Source organism: Chelonia mydas, chromosome 6 (assembly GCF_015237465.2).
Source record: "Chelonia mydas isolate rCheMyd1 chromosome 6, rCheMyd1.pri.v2, whole genome shotgun sequence".
Lineage (NCBI taxonomy): Eukaryota > Metazoa > Chordata > Testudines > Cheloniidae > Chelonia > Chelonia mydas.
This window is the reverse complement of record NC_051246.2, coordinates 14,745,870-14,759,787: the sequence shown is the minus strand read 5'-3', so window position 1 is coordinate 14,759,787 and position 13,918 is coordinate 14,745,870. Positions and strand designations below refer to the sequence as shown.

At 57.6% G+C, this 13,918-nt stretch overlaps 1 protein-coding gene across 6 annotated transcripts in view; it reads left to right on the top strand.

The window, feature by feature from the left end:
• Window positions 1–13,918, top strand: part of SPTB (spectrin beta, erythrocytic) — a 136,507-nt gene that overhangs the window by 122,429 nt on the left and 160 nt on the right. For 4 of the 6 annotated variants that reach the window (XM_037899289.2, XM_037899291.2, XM_037899290.2 and 1 more), the window contains 4 exons: window positions 4,551–4,798; window positions 7,134–7,307; window positions 8,489–8,531; window positions 10,380–13,886. In XM_037899289.2, the coding sequence (XP_037755217.1) occupies window positions 4,551–4,798; window positions 7,134–7,307; window positions 8,489–8,531; window positions 10,380–10,547 (633 nt within the window). In that variant the 3' untranslated portion in view covers window positions 10,548–13,886. Of the gene's footprint in view, window positions 1–4,550; window positions 4,799–7,133; window positions 7,308–8,488; window positions 8,532–10,379; window positions 13,887–13,918 lie in introns of those variants that run through there. The other 2 variants (XM_037899292.2, XM_037899293.2) reach the window with 2 other exon arrangements.

Here is a 13,918-nt window from a genome sequence, read left to right as displayed (position 1 = left end):
AGAGTCCTTTCTTAGCTGCCTGGCTCTTCCCGTGTGCTTGGGGACCAGATGGGGGCTGGGAAGGAATTTTCACCGGGTCAGACCAGCGGGGACCTTGGGGTGGGGGCGTTCTCCCTCCTCCGCAGCATGGGGCACAGGTCACCTCTGGGATCAGCTGGGCCTGGATCGCCTAATCCATTCCCTGCCATTGCAGGGGCCTCGGGCATTGGTGGCATCTCAGTCCTCCTGGTCTCTGCCTGCAGCTCACAATAGGTTAGATCCTGAAATGTAACAACGTTCTAGGGCTCACTGGGTGGAAATCGATGGCCTGGGCTACACAGGACGTCAGACAGGAAGGCCTAATGATGCCTTCCTGCTCTGAACTCTATGAAGCCATAAGCCCCCTTGTACTGGACTACGTGTCCATTCCAGGAGACAAGGTGTGAACTGAAATCCCTACAGTCACACTGGTACAATGCCCCCTGTGGACAAGCCCTTAAAAGACCATCACTGGGCATGCAAGTTAACCCCTCCCTGAGATGAATGGCAGAGTTCACACCTCCACAATCTCTTGTTCAGCTCTGCATCGGTGATCCCGTTCTCACCCATCGCTGCATGAGGAGTGGGGGAGGTGAACAGATATCGGCTGTTCATTGCCAGCAGCAGAGGAAGTCCTTGTCTAGCTCTAGGGGTAGGCGACGGGAACCAAAGAGCTGGGGGTTATTCCCACTGAGATTACATGGGTCCCTGGGGCTGCACTCTGACATTGGAGCTGGCCGGGGCTTGTTGCCCACCGAGGGCAGGAAGCATGTGGACTTGGGGAAGGGTTGTAAGGGAGTTAGCTGCAGCTGAATATGAAAGCACGACGCCTCTTTGCCACGGTCATGCCAACGGGGGTCCCGACGAGCTGGCGCATCCCAGCCCTCTGGGCAGAGCCGGGTCACTGTCCTAGCTCTGGGTCTCTTGGGCCCACTCCCAGGGGTGGCCCCACGTCTGCTACCCTTCCTGGGCACACAGGGCAACACAGCCTGGCCAGCTGGGCCCCAGAACCAGCTCCTCAGTTGTTTAGGTTCACGTCCCGGTGCCAGCTGGCTGTGGGAGCCCAGCAGGGCTGGCGTGGCAGGCCAGCCAGGGACACGGGCTGAGCCAAGGGGTTGATAACCCGGCCACTTGACTCTGAACAGAGCACTAGAGCTACAGAGCTTTGCAGACTAACAAACGGACTGGAGCTCAGCCCGTCTGTGAGTCTGAGGTGTGTGGTCGGCGTGTCCTGCCTGCTCTCTCTCTCCAGCTCAGTCTCCTGGCATGTGGCAGTGGCCATACCCCCCCTCCCCATGCTCAGTGAAGCCCTTTCTCTTAAATACAGCCTCTGTCCCTTTTCACCCACGTGCTCCAGCTGGGAAAGTCCTGTCCAGCCCCTTCCCTCTGCCAGGCTTCTGTGTAGCAGTCATTGTCCCATTGCGATAGAGCGGTCGGGGCCTGGCAGTCAGAGCTGACGGCCCTTGATCATGCTGCGATGGCTTCTCAACCAGCGACATGCCACTAGGTGCCGAGCCCCTAATCTGGCTACTCTGAGAGCGCGGCCAAACTTGGAATTTCCCTCCCATGGGAATTCCAGCCTTTCGAAAATGGTTCTCATTCTGGATCGGCATGAAAGCCAACACATTGTGACATTTCCTGCAAAACCAAGTTTATTAAAAAAAAGGTCGGTGTGGGTCCATCAAAGCATTGCATTCCGAGTCTGGCTTTTTTAGCTTATCTCTATAGTAAGAGTCCAGGACTGTCTGTCGGTCGGGGTTTGCTGTGTTGCTGGTCCCAGGATATGAGAGAGACAAGGTGGGTGAGGTGATATCTTTTATGGGACCAACTTCCTCTTCTGAAGAGCTCTGTGTAAGCTCCAAAGCTGGTCTCTCTCACTGAGAGGAGTTGGTCCCATACAAGATATTCCCCCACCCACTCTGGCCGAGTGTCACTCTGAAGCCTAGAATAGCTGTTGAGTCAGTGTAATGAGATGGAAACAGCTACAGGCCTGGCTGGGTGTCCATAAAAGGAAGCTCCCCCACCACCCTTCATTTATCACAGAGGCTAAGGGGGCAGCTTTGCGGCTAGTTACAGAGAGCTCCTCCCAACCAGGAGGGGCCGTATGAGACAAAGTGCTGGTTTGTCTGTACGGCCAAATGTAAAGATATATTCCTAAGAACAAAGCGTGTCGGCCACACCTCCGGGATGGGGGACTCTATCCTGGGGAGCAGTGACCGAAACAGATCTAGGGGTGGTGGTCGGTAATCAGCTGACCGTGAGCTCCCAGTGCGATGCTGCGGCCAAAAGGGCTAATGCGATCCTGGGATGCACAAACAGGGGAAACTCAATTAGGAGCAGATTGGTTACTGTACCTCTGTATGTGGCTCTGGTGTGACCGCAGCTGGACTCCTGTGTCCAGTTCTGGTGCCCGCAATTCAAGAAGGATGTTGATACATTGGAGGGGTCAGAGAAGAGCTGATCCTTCTCAGATTAAAGCAGAGGTCTCCAAACTGTGGGGTGTGCCCTCTTAGGGGGGGTGTGGAGGAACATTGGGGGGGGGCACAGTGCGCCCCGGGCCAGCCCCCATAGGGGGCAGGGAGTGAGTGCTTCCCAGCCCCAGCTCTGCTTTGGTTCCACCCCCTGCCTCATCCCCTGCTCCTGGGCCCCGTACTGGCCCTATCCTCAGTGGAGCTCTATTCCTGGACTCGCGCCAACCCCCAGCCTTAGCCACTGGCCACAGCTCAATTCCTGGCCCAGGGCCGAGGCCGGGAGTGGAGCTGCTCCTGGTTGTGGGCCTGGCTGCTGGGCCACACCGCAGTCCAGCTGCAGCTCTGCTCCAGCCCCCAGCCTCAGGCCCTGGCCACAGCCCCACTTCCAGCCCCATTCCCACTCACCAGCCTTGACCTCCTTACCCCATCCGTGTCCATCCCCCTCCCCCCCGGAGCCATGGCCCCGCTCCTCACCCCGGCCCCAGGGAGGCAGGGGAGCACAGACAGGGGGTGGGGGGCATGACCCTCAAAAGTTTGGGGACCACTGTATTAAAGGATTAGAAAACCTGCCTTTGACTCAAGGAGCTCAAACTGTCTAGCGTCACAAAGAGAAGGTTAAGGGGTGACTTGATCACAATCCTAAGTATCCACTTAGGAACAAGTAGTTAATAGTGAGCTCTTCAATCTAGCAGACAAAGGCATAACACGATCCAGTGGCTGGAAGTTGAAGCTAGAGACATTCAGCTGGGAAATACGGTGTAAATGTCGAACAGTGAGAGTAATTACCCATTGGAACAATTTACCCAGGGGTGCGGTAATGTCTGGCAATGTTTAGATCACGATTGGATGGTTTTCTAAGGCTCTGCTCTGGGAATGATTTGGGGGCAGGTCTCTGGCCTGGGTTATCCAGGAGGTCCGAGGAGCTGATCCCTTCTGGCCTTGGACTCTAGGAATCTGTGCAACCGTAACGAGTGGGTGCGAGAGGCTGCACTGGCCAATCAGAGGAGGGAGTCAACACTGAGTCTGCAACAGCATTAGTGTGGGACTAAGCCAGGTGGTGCCTGAAAGAGAAGAGAAGTAGACAGATCTCGGCTTGGTGTTGCAGAGTCTGCACATACTTCGCAAGTTTCCAAGCACTAAGTCAGCCGAACACGTCACGCTTACATGTATATCTAGCACCTCCCAGTCACGCATTTCCACAGGCCTTGCACCCCTCCCTTCAGTCACACTTGCAACTGCCAACCCCCAGCTCCTCTGGGGCGAGATCCCCATTTGACTCCTGAGGGAAACCGAGGCACGTTGTTAAAAGTGAGCCTCTCCTTTTCCAAAGGGGACCTGTGCACTTAGGAGCCAACGCCTCACTGAAAGTCAACGGGGTTTCGGCTCCTACACCCAAAATGGGACTTGGAGCACAGAGTCACCTAGGTGGGCATGAGCGCACACACAGGGCAGAGCTGACCAAGCTCCCACAGTAAGACGGTGGCCGGGATAGAAATAAAGGAGCAGACTCATCCTGCTCTCACCCCTGGCCTGTGCTCCCCTCATGCGCGACAGCTGGGTGAATAGTGGATTTTTCGGTTCATGGACAAATCTGAAAAATGGGAGAAAACGTTTGTTTGGGGCTGACCTGACATTTTTCAAAACTTTTGTCAAATTGGAAAAGGGGGAAAAAAAGGGTGGGGGTCACATAAACCTGTCACCGTGACGACTGTGACAACTTTCAAAATAAAAGGACAGGGACGTCGGAAAGGCAAGGTCCTTTCTGAACAGGAAAGCAGTCAAGCCGTTGCCTTTTCAACGGTCAACATGAAACCGTTCCGATTTTCCGGAATTCAGCTGACAGTTGGCTTTGCCCCAAGCCAACGACACTGACAGGAGTCCATGAAACATTTCCGTGTGCCCAGCTCTGCGGCTTTTGTCGGATAAAAGATTCCTCCCCAAAAACGTCTCCCCGCTCTGCTAGCGGGTGTCAGTTCTCCTCGAGCGGACGAGGGGCAGTGTGGCCAGCAGCATTCATGACCCACCCCGCTCTCGGGTAACACGCTGTGTCCGTGATCACAGCAGGTGGACGAGGAGAAAGCAGACCCAGCCCAGGCCCCAGCGGAGCCAACTGCGGCCAAGCAGCCCGAGATGACGACAAAAGCGGACAACGAGGACCCGCTGTTCAAAGTCCTCCAGACCCCTGTGAGTGAGCTCGACGAGACCACCACACTGCCCGCGCAGCTGGACCGCTCGCACAGCCTCCACATGGAGGGCTACCTGGGCCGCAAACACGACCTGGAGGCTCCTAACAAGAAGGCGTCAAACAGGTGCAAGGGAAAGGCGGGCACTCGGCTTGTAGGACGTGTCCCATAGGGAATGGCTCTGGCTCGGCGGGGGTCAGCTGTGCCCGGCCCATAGAGGCATTGGCAGCTCCCCAGCAAGACCAGGTGGGGAGAGGTTGAAGGCACGCTGGGCTGGGGGGCGACCCCAGCACAGGGCCTCTTGGAGCAGCATGGAGGCTGCCTGCAGGGAAATACAGATTCCGTGGGTGGGACCCATGGGTGAAGGCTCCCCTCCACCCTCCTAAGAAGGCCCCTGCATGCCACGCTGCCCAGGAGCCGGCCCGGCCCCTGAACCACTCTTCGACCTCCCATGACTCCATAAATCTGTTACCCGCGCACTCTACGGCACCCACCTTTACCCTTCCATGGGCTCAAGGCGTAACCCAGTTGAGTTAGGCACCCAACCTGTACCCAGTTCTTAGGGCTCCAGGTGAAAGGCACCACCCCGTACCCAGTTCCTACGGCTCAGGGCGTACTCTTCTGTGGAAAGAGTGGAAGAGCCTTAAGCAGTAATATCCTTATCCTTTATTTATTACCAACCACCAAAACGGAATGCACACCCTAAGCATACAATGCTCACCACTCCCAATAAGGCAGACGAACTTTTCCTGCTGGCCAGTGAGGGTCAGGTCGTCCAGAAACTCCAGCTTCTGCACGCTTATGGTTGGCAGGGTGTTGGGTCTGGCAGCTCTGATCCTGGACTGTGTCCTAGAGTTAGGTTTCAAAGAACTTCCCTTTGGACCTCAGTTTATCAGCGAGTGAAACTTGAGTCCTGCTTAGCTGTACCTTACCCAATCATTTTAGACGAAAGTCCTACAAACCGGTATTTTCCACCAATCCTAGCCCAATCAGACCAACCATCTTAGTTGATTTAAATCTTGCAAAATTAGTTATGCAACAGACAAAAACAATCAAAGAACCAGACAGAGACCCAACAGGTAAACAATAGAGAAGGGGGGACCATGAAGGCAAAACAATAGACTTATAGATCTCACAACCACAACTGCTGATAAGTGGTTTCTTGCTGGACAGAACACTGTTGAACAAAGTTTTCTTTAAAGATCTGAAGGTCTCTTTCTTTAGCTGGTGATGGTGGGTGCTATTAGGACAGGAGCCTTCTTAACAGCCTGATCTTACACAATTTAGATGAAAGGGGATGATGTGACTTTCTGCTTCTTAGCTCATGGCTGCTGCTGCTTACTAAAGAAAAAGGCCGCAGACCTTACACTTCAGTACAGAATTACCACCGCAGCCCGATGCCTGGTGCCAGGCCATGAACCACAGCCCCTCTGACTGGCACAACAGTCCTTAGCCGATTCTGCATGTTGGATGACTATGTCAGACACAGCCCTGCTGGGCGCGGGTGCAGTTCCTTAGACTGCCCTGAGCCAGCGCTCCCCCACGGCATAGCCACATTGGAGAGAGTCGGAGAAGAGCCTGGAGAATGATTAAAGGGTTAGAAAACCTGCCTTACAGAGCTAACCTCAAGGAGCTCAATCTATGTAGCTGACCAAAGAGAAGGTTAAGGGGTGACTTGATCACAGACTATAAGTGGGGAACAAACATTTAATAATGGGTTCTTCAATCTTCCAGAAAAAGGCCTAACAGGATCCAAAGGCCAGAAGTTGAAGCTAGACAAAGTCAGATGGGAAATATGACGTACAGTTTTAGCAGTGAGAGTAATTAACCATTGGAACAATTTACCCAGGGTCATGGATTCACCATCACGGGATGTTTGTTCTACAAACTCTGCTCTAGGAATTATTTTTGGGGCGTTCTCTGGCCTGTGTTATACAGGAGGTCAGGCACGATGACTACAATGGTCTCTTCTATGGGAAATCTATGAAGAAACCATTTCAGCCCAACTGCTCAAGACCCCTGGCACATGGAAGGGACCAGACCAGAGAGCCCCACCCAATGTATTAACCCTGTCACTCTTGGCTGAGCCGGAGTGGAGCTTTTACCACGAGAAGCCAGCTGATTTACAGACTTCAAGTGATGGAGAACCTGTCCCCTGGCTGGGTCAGCTATAGTTTCCCCTCCCTGTGAAAAAACTGGGCCTTCCCTCTAGCCTGGATTTGTCGGGCGTCAGCTTCCAGTCGTTGGAATTCATTGAGATTCACCAGCCCCCCGCGCTCCGAAATCTCCTCCCACATAGGTCCTGACAGCCCACAATCGAGTCACCTCTGGGTGCTAGGAAAGTCACCTCAGCCAGCAGGTAGCAGGGGCCAGGGCTTTCAGGTTCCAGGCTCTGATGGTGCGTGAGGTGCGTTTGGGCTGTGGAGCTGGAGTAATGTGTGTCCTCGCGCCCGTCACACAGGTCCTGGAACACGCTGTACTGCGTGCTCCAGAGCAGCGAGCTGGCCTTCTACAAGGATGCCAAGAGCTTAGCCTTGGGAGTGCCTTACCACGGGGAGGAGCCCTTCCGGCTGAGGAATGCCCTCTGCCACGTAGCCACTGGCTACAAGAAGAAGAAGCATGTCTTCAAGCTGAGGTGAGGTGCAGACAGAGCGCCGGGGCCAGACCCTGCAGCCAGTCTGCCCAGGGAGCCCCCCGCAAGTCAGCGCCGGGTACATCACAGCACATAAACCTCCCATGGCTGGGACCTGGGGCGCAATAACCCATGGCACACTCAGTGGGGGAAGGGGACCCACGCCAACCGTGAGGGGCAAGATTGGCTAGCACCTAAGCCATCTCATGGGGGTCATGGGGTTCGCAGGGAGCACCTTGGTGAAGCAGAGTGCCCAGTGCATCTGGCAGGGGGCCCGGAGGGAGGCGCTGTTTCAGCACAGAATGGGGGGCATTCCAGGCCAACCCCTGCAGGCGGGAGCAGCCAAGCAGTGTCGGGCGGAGGACATTGAGATCATGATAATTGCTTGGCCAAGCCCTAAACCCAGTCCCATCCACCACCTTAACCCCTTCATGCCTGTTCCTTTGCTGCCATCAGGATCATGGTCCTGCCTTCTCTGTGCCCACTGCCCCCCCATTGCCCGCCCTCGCTCCGCAGCCAGCCCTGGCCCATTGCCCGCCCCCGCTCTGCAGCCAGCAAGTGTGGCTTTTTGTCCTGGTGTTCAGCCAGTGACCAGCTGGCAGGGAGTTCCCCTTGGGCTCCAGCCACGTCTTGGCCACGTCAGAAATAAGCCCCTTAAAATTAACACTGACTTCCAAACATAGGCGCCAACTTCGTGGGTGTTCCGGGGCTGGAGCACCGCTGATCAGCTCCTCCCTCCCCGCAGTGCCTCTCGCCCACCAATGATCAGCTGTTCAGCGGTGTGCAGGAGACGCTGGGAGGGAATGGGAGGAGCAAGGGCGGGGCAGGCTCAGGGCAGGGGGCAGAACGGGGTGGGAAGAGGCAAGACGGCAGTGGGGGCTTGAGGGAAGGGGTGGAGTGGGGACGGGGCCCAGGGTGGAGCTGAGGTCGAGCACCCCCCCGGCAACTACTTCCAAAAGTACGTGCTGGGTCCGCCTGATGAGGGACCGCCTGGCACAGGGACTGCTGTGGGCTGGGAGATCTGGGAAGGGCGGGGAGCTGCTGCTGCGGGTTCAGGAGCCCTGGGGCACAGCGTCTGGAGCCCCGAGAAGGGAGAGGCAACTAGATGCTGGCTTTAAATCGGTTAATTAAGGTATATTTAAGGGAGCATCTGAATGACCAGGAATCTCCCCTCTGCTTTCCAGGCTCGGCAATGGCAGTGAGTGGCTCTTCCATGGCAAAGACGAGGTAGGTGCCTGTGTGGGCCATTCGGGGCTGGAGAGGACGTGGGAGGCTGGAACGTCTCAGTGAGCAGGGGTCCAGGCCTGGCTGCATAGATGGGGACTGAGGCTGTCACGAGAGCTACCTGGCCTGGGGGTGGCACAAAGAAAGGGGAAGCCACTAGTAGAGAGAGTGTTCTGGAGACATAGTCCTACAGGGTAGCTATGATGTAGGCCTAGGCTGGGGCAAAGCATGCTGGGAGAGAAGTCCGCCATGCCCACAGCTGGGCTGAGGATGGGTCTCTCCAGAGAGCTAGGGGCAGTCAGGTTGTGAGTGGCATGGGGAGCAAAGGCCCCTGCATCACCATCTCATTTCCAGACCTAGCTGCGTGGCTCTGCAGAGGCACTGGCTTGCTCCATGCGAGCTGCCTCTGACTTTCACTTCACCCAGCCGTGTCTGGCTCCCCCAGCTCCTGCCTGTATAGCTGCAGAGCCAGCGGCAGAAGAAGCTGCTTGTTTTCTCCCTCTGCCTCCTGCATGTCTCGCCATCATTCCTCTGGGGGCTGTGGAGACGCCACAGACTCACCGTTTTCCGTGAGGAGTGTGTTAATTCTGCCAGAATGGGTCTTTCATCTGCATCTGGCTGAGCTGCCTTGGTGCGTTGTGGGAGCTGTAATTCAGCTGTCTCACATCCTCATTCTCCCCTATGGGACACGCTCCCAGGCCAAACTACACTTCCCATAATGTACCGTGGCAGCTCAGTGAGACAGCAGACCACAGTGAATCATGGAATATATAATCGGTCTGTATCAGGGGGTTGCCGTGTTAGTCTGTATCCACAAAAACAACAAGGAGTCCGGTGGCACCTTAAGGACTAACAGATTGATTTGGGCATAAGCTTCTGTGGGTAAAAAACCCACTTCTTCAGATGCAATAATCTGGCTTGGGAGCCCAGCCCATAGGGGGAAACGTCAGCATGAGACACCTGAACGACAACTCCCATGATGCACTGCATCAACTCAGCCAGACACAGACTAACATGGAACTGTCTTGCGAATGGAACTGTTCAGACATGTCTGAACTTTCCGTTCCATCGAGCTGGGCTGATCCAGCTTTCCTGGTACCTCCCCACATTGCACTCTGCCCCGGGACAGACATTCCGATTTCTGAATAGGTCTGATCGCTCCCCTGCATCTGTCTCGGGGCATCGGATCAGCCCAGCAGCCCATCTTTCCCCTTTGCTGGGCTTCTTGCCATACGGGTGACTAGTCCTGGGATTCTGGCCCCCTAAGGGTAGCTGTCTTCTGCCTCCCTAACTGCCCCACCCCAACGGGGCTGCAGCTGCAGGAGAATATGACGTTCTCCTTCGCTCCCTGCCCCATTGGGCAGTGCTGGAGTTTGGGACACAGCGAGCCCTGAGTGAGATCCTCCTAGGTCTTTAGATGCCCAATTCCCATTGATTTAGGTGTCTAAATACTTTGAGAAGCTGGGCCTTAGAGGCTGGGAGGTCCAAAACAGCCCATGGGAATGAGTGGCCCAAATCCCTTTGAAATGCAATGGCCGTCGGGTGCCCAACTCCCGTGGGCGCCTCAGAACACTCCAGCCGTACTGTTTACCAGTGCTTGGGTTCCAATGAACCTTTGAAAGACACTGAGCTGACTGAGGTAATAATGACCAGTGCTCAATGGTGGCATTGGCCCCCGCCTGGAGGAGGAATGCTGGGTGAGAGGTCAAGCTGGGTTAGACACTGGGGTGACTCCTGCCCCCCGTAAGGCGTGGGGCTCTTTGGGGTGAGCGCTAGGGGGGCTGGAGGCTCAGAAGCTGCTGTCCCAGGGCGGTGACTGAGGGGCGCTCTCTCTTGGTCTCTGTCCGACAGGAGGAGATGCACACATGGCTGCAGGGGCTCAGCACAGCAATAATAGAAGCCCAAAGCGTGAAAGCCAAGGCGCTGAGCCTGCCTCTGCCCTCCAGCACCGCCCCGGACGTCATCCTGGCCAAGAAAGACAAAGAGAAAAGATTTAGCTTCTTTCCCAAAAAGAAATAACCCGAGAGGTGGCTGAGGGCAGCCCACTCAGCTGCCTAAGAACTGCGCATGGGGGAGCGTCTGCGGGCGTGCTGGGCCCCGCCACCACCCCCACCCCCATGCACCTCCGGCAGCAGCCGCGGGTGCTCACACCACAGCCCCGCCTCCAGCGCCGGGGCACAGCCCCATGCCCCGCTCTGCTCCCACGCAGCACCGAGCCAGCCCCGTGAGGGCCGAGGCGTGGCGTCTGCTGAAGGCCAGTGCTGGGCGTGCCGGCGCGGGGCCCTGTCCTGTGGGACACGCGTTGCATCGCCCACGGCCGGGGCGAGCCACACGGGTGTCTGGCGGAGGAGGCACCATCTGAGCGAGACCACGCAGTGCTGGGGACACGCTGCCCAGGCCAGGATGGAGGCAGCAAGCTTCCCGACCTGCCTCTCTGACAAGGTGCCATGACGGCCCAAGACATAGGCGCATCTCTGGGCGCCGCGGCTGTGGCAGGGCTGCCTGCAGCCACTAGGGGGTGACAGTCACACGCTCCTGGGCAGGTCTGCCGGTCCTTCCAGCAGGGGGCGTGAGGTGGGCTGGCGCGCGTGAGCTGTCTCTCGGACGCCCCCCCGACACCTTCCCAAGCCACAACCCACAGAGAGCCCATTGTCAGGCAAGCCATGCGCAGCCGAGAACAAACGTTTGCCCTAAATTAGGGAGGAAGAGAATCGTTATGATTCTGCATCTGAGTGTGTGCGCGCGTGCATGTGAGTGTGTGTCTGCACATCTGAGTCTGTTTATATGTGTACACTTCTGCATTTCATGTGACCGCGTGTGTGCATGCATGTGTGAGTTCACAATTCCCACGTGTAGACTCTGTTGTACTGGCTCAGGCTTTGCCTGGGCTCGGGCCGTTCTTGGCCTGGGTCCTGTTTCTGTCCCTGACCTTGTGGTTCCTGTGCTCTCCCCTGTGGGCTGGGCCGGGCCCCCGAAAAGCCAACGTCTCCAAAGCCCCCAGCCCTCCCCTCGGTGTCCTTGCTGCTGCCCGGGGGCTGGGGAGCACCCTGCAGTGTGTGGCAGCGGGGGGCCCTGCGTTCCAGCCAGCCAAGCGGTGCCACGGGGCTGAATGCCCACTGGCACATCCCTGGAGGCGAGGAGGCTGGGCGAGAGAGTAGGTGCTTTCTCCCCTGGGTCCCAGAGACACAGGGCTGTGACGCCTGCCTCCCATGCAGTGCCAGGATGCGGCCAACTCCTGCCCTGTTGCCGCCTGCTGAATGCTCTGTCGGCCTCATGCCCAGCAAGGTCGGCCCAGGGGAGGCTCTCTGCTTCCTAAACCCAGGCTGGCGGCGCTGCTGGCGGAAGGCAGGGAAACACACCACCACGTGCACTGCCAGGACCGGCTCTGGGGGACGTGCAGTGCGTGCAGCAGCACCGCTCCCTTGGCGGGGGTCCCGTCCTGAAAGTGCCTTACCTGCAATAATGGAAAACAAACCCCATGTGCTGAGGCACCGTGCCCCGAAAACTCCAGGCCGGTGCCCCCGCGTGCCCCCAAGGAGGCGCTCCCAGCCCCCAACCCCTGATCCCTGCCCCCAGCAGGGGCCGGCTGAGCTAGGGGGTCTGTGGCGTGGGCCAAGAAGGCTCCCCCCAGAGCAGAGCTTGGCGTGGGGGTCAGTGGCTGGCAACTCAGCCCAGCCAGTGTGAGCAGCCTTCCCAGTCACGACAAGCACAGAGCCCCCGCATTGGGGGGGAGGGCAGTGTCTAATCCCCCCCGGGCCCTCCGCACAGATGGCACGAGGCGCTGTGGGAGTCCAGCAGGCTGACCCAGGGCTCTCGTGCTGTCAGCGCTGGGCAGGGCAGCGCTGCAGGAGGCGACATCGCACCAGAGCAGCTGGGAAATGGCCCTGGCAGGAGGCTGTGCCCAAGGCAAGGTTCACGCCCTGTAGCGGGCCGTAGCACCTCCAGCCTCCCACACCGGCCCTGTTGTACACAGCTCTCGAGGAGGGCACACCCTGCAGCCAGCCACACCGGGGCCTGGCCTCATGCCTCCACCACAGCCCGCTGGGCAAGCTGCCCCCCAGGCCTGCCGGAGCCCAGCTCCACCCCACTAGCGCTGGACGGTTCCCATCAGCTCCTCCGGACCCCCTAGCCTGGCTCAGCAAAACACTGGGACATGGCGCTGGAGCAGGGGGCGCTGGCTGGCTGGCGGCACATATGGTATGTCCTGGGTGCAGAACAGGAAAGGATCCCCCACTTCACGCCAACGTCAGCCCCGTGTTTATCAGCCCTGGCACCCACCGAATGAGGCTGCGCCTGGTCCCCTGGGGTTTGATCCTGCCCTGCAGCGGGGCTGGAGGCTGTGCTGAGATCTGTACGGCAGTGCTGGCAGCTCTGGTACTGAGCTGGGGCCCCCTGCAGCTTGAGGCTGCAAAAGCCTGTCTTTTCGTCTTTGGGGCTGTCCCTCTCGGCTGCCCCGTTTCTAAGCCAAGAAACACCCGAGTTCAAGTCGCTGGCAGAGGCAGCAGGGGCAGGGAATGGGGTATTTTCAGTGGCACCCACAAGAACCAAAGAGCCTTGGCGAGCCACCCTGCAGGATGTGGAGTTAGACCAACTGCAGGTGTGTATCTCGGGGAGGTGTAGCTATATTTACACACACTGGGACTGAAAACCCAGAGTGGGGCCTAACCCCCGCGTTGGAAATCGCCTTGGGCACAGGCAGGCACTGCGGTCAGTCAGTGCCGTGGGGTGTGCTGTGTTTCACATGCATTTTCTCCTGGCCCGTGTTTCCATGCAGCTTGCTGTCCTTGGCTGAGTGGTTTCCTCCACCACTCCCTCCTTTGGAAGGGCTCCGTGCAGCAGGTCTTGGCTCCAGCCCTTTCCGTGTGTTGCTGGGTTCAAACACCTTTTGTTTCTCATCAGAGCCCCCACCCCCACACACACACCCGATTCCCCCTGGGAGCACTGGATTTGCCCAGAAATCATCTGTTTTACCTAGCGTGGGGCCATTTGACACCTGGACCATTACTGCCCTCTCCTCCTTCCGGCTGAATTCATCTTGGTGGGATCTCCGCTCCACAGGGCTGCTCTCCCAGCATGCACAGCGCTCCCGCGCAGATGTGGGGCGTGGGCTCAGGGCAGACATGCATGCGGGGGGGGCTGGAGCCCCAGTGAGTGCAGGAGACGGGCGCACAGCCAGAGCAGCTCGCCGAGGGGCAGGGGGTCGCATTGCTCGAGTTGGTTCTTGATTCCCGCTGGCTGGCACCGCGTTCGACCTGCTGTCACGTACTTCCACTGTGCATAGCAAGAGCTAAACCTCCAGACAGTGCTGCAGAAGCATTTTAATAATGGTTTTTCTAAGAAATAAATAAGCCAAACCCCGCTCTGGCTGAGGCATCTTGTTTCGATTTTAC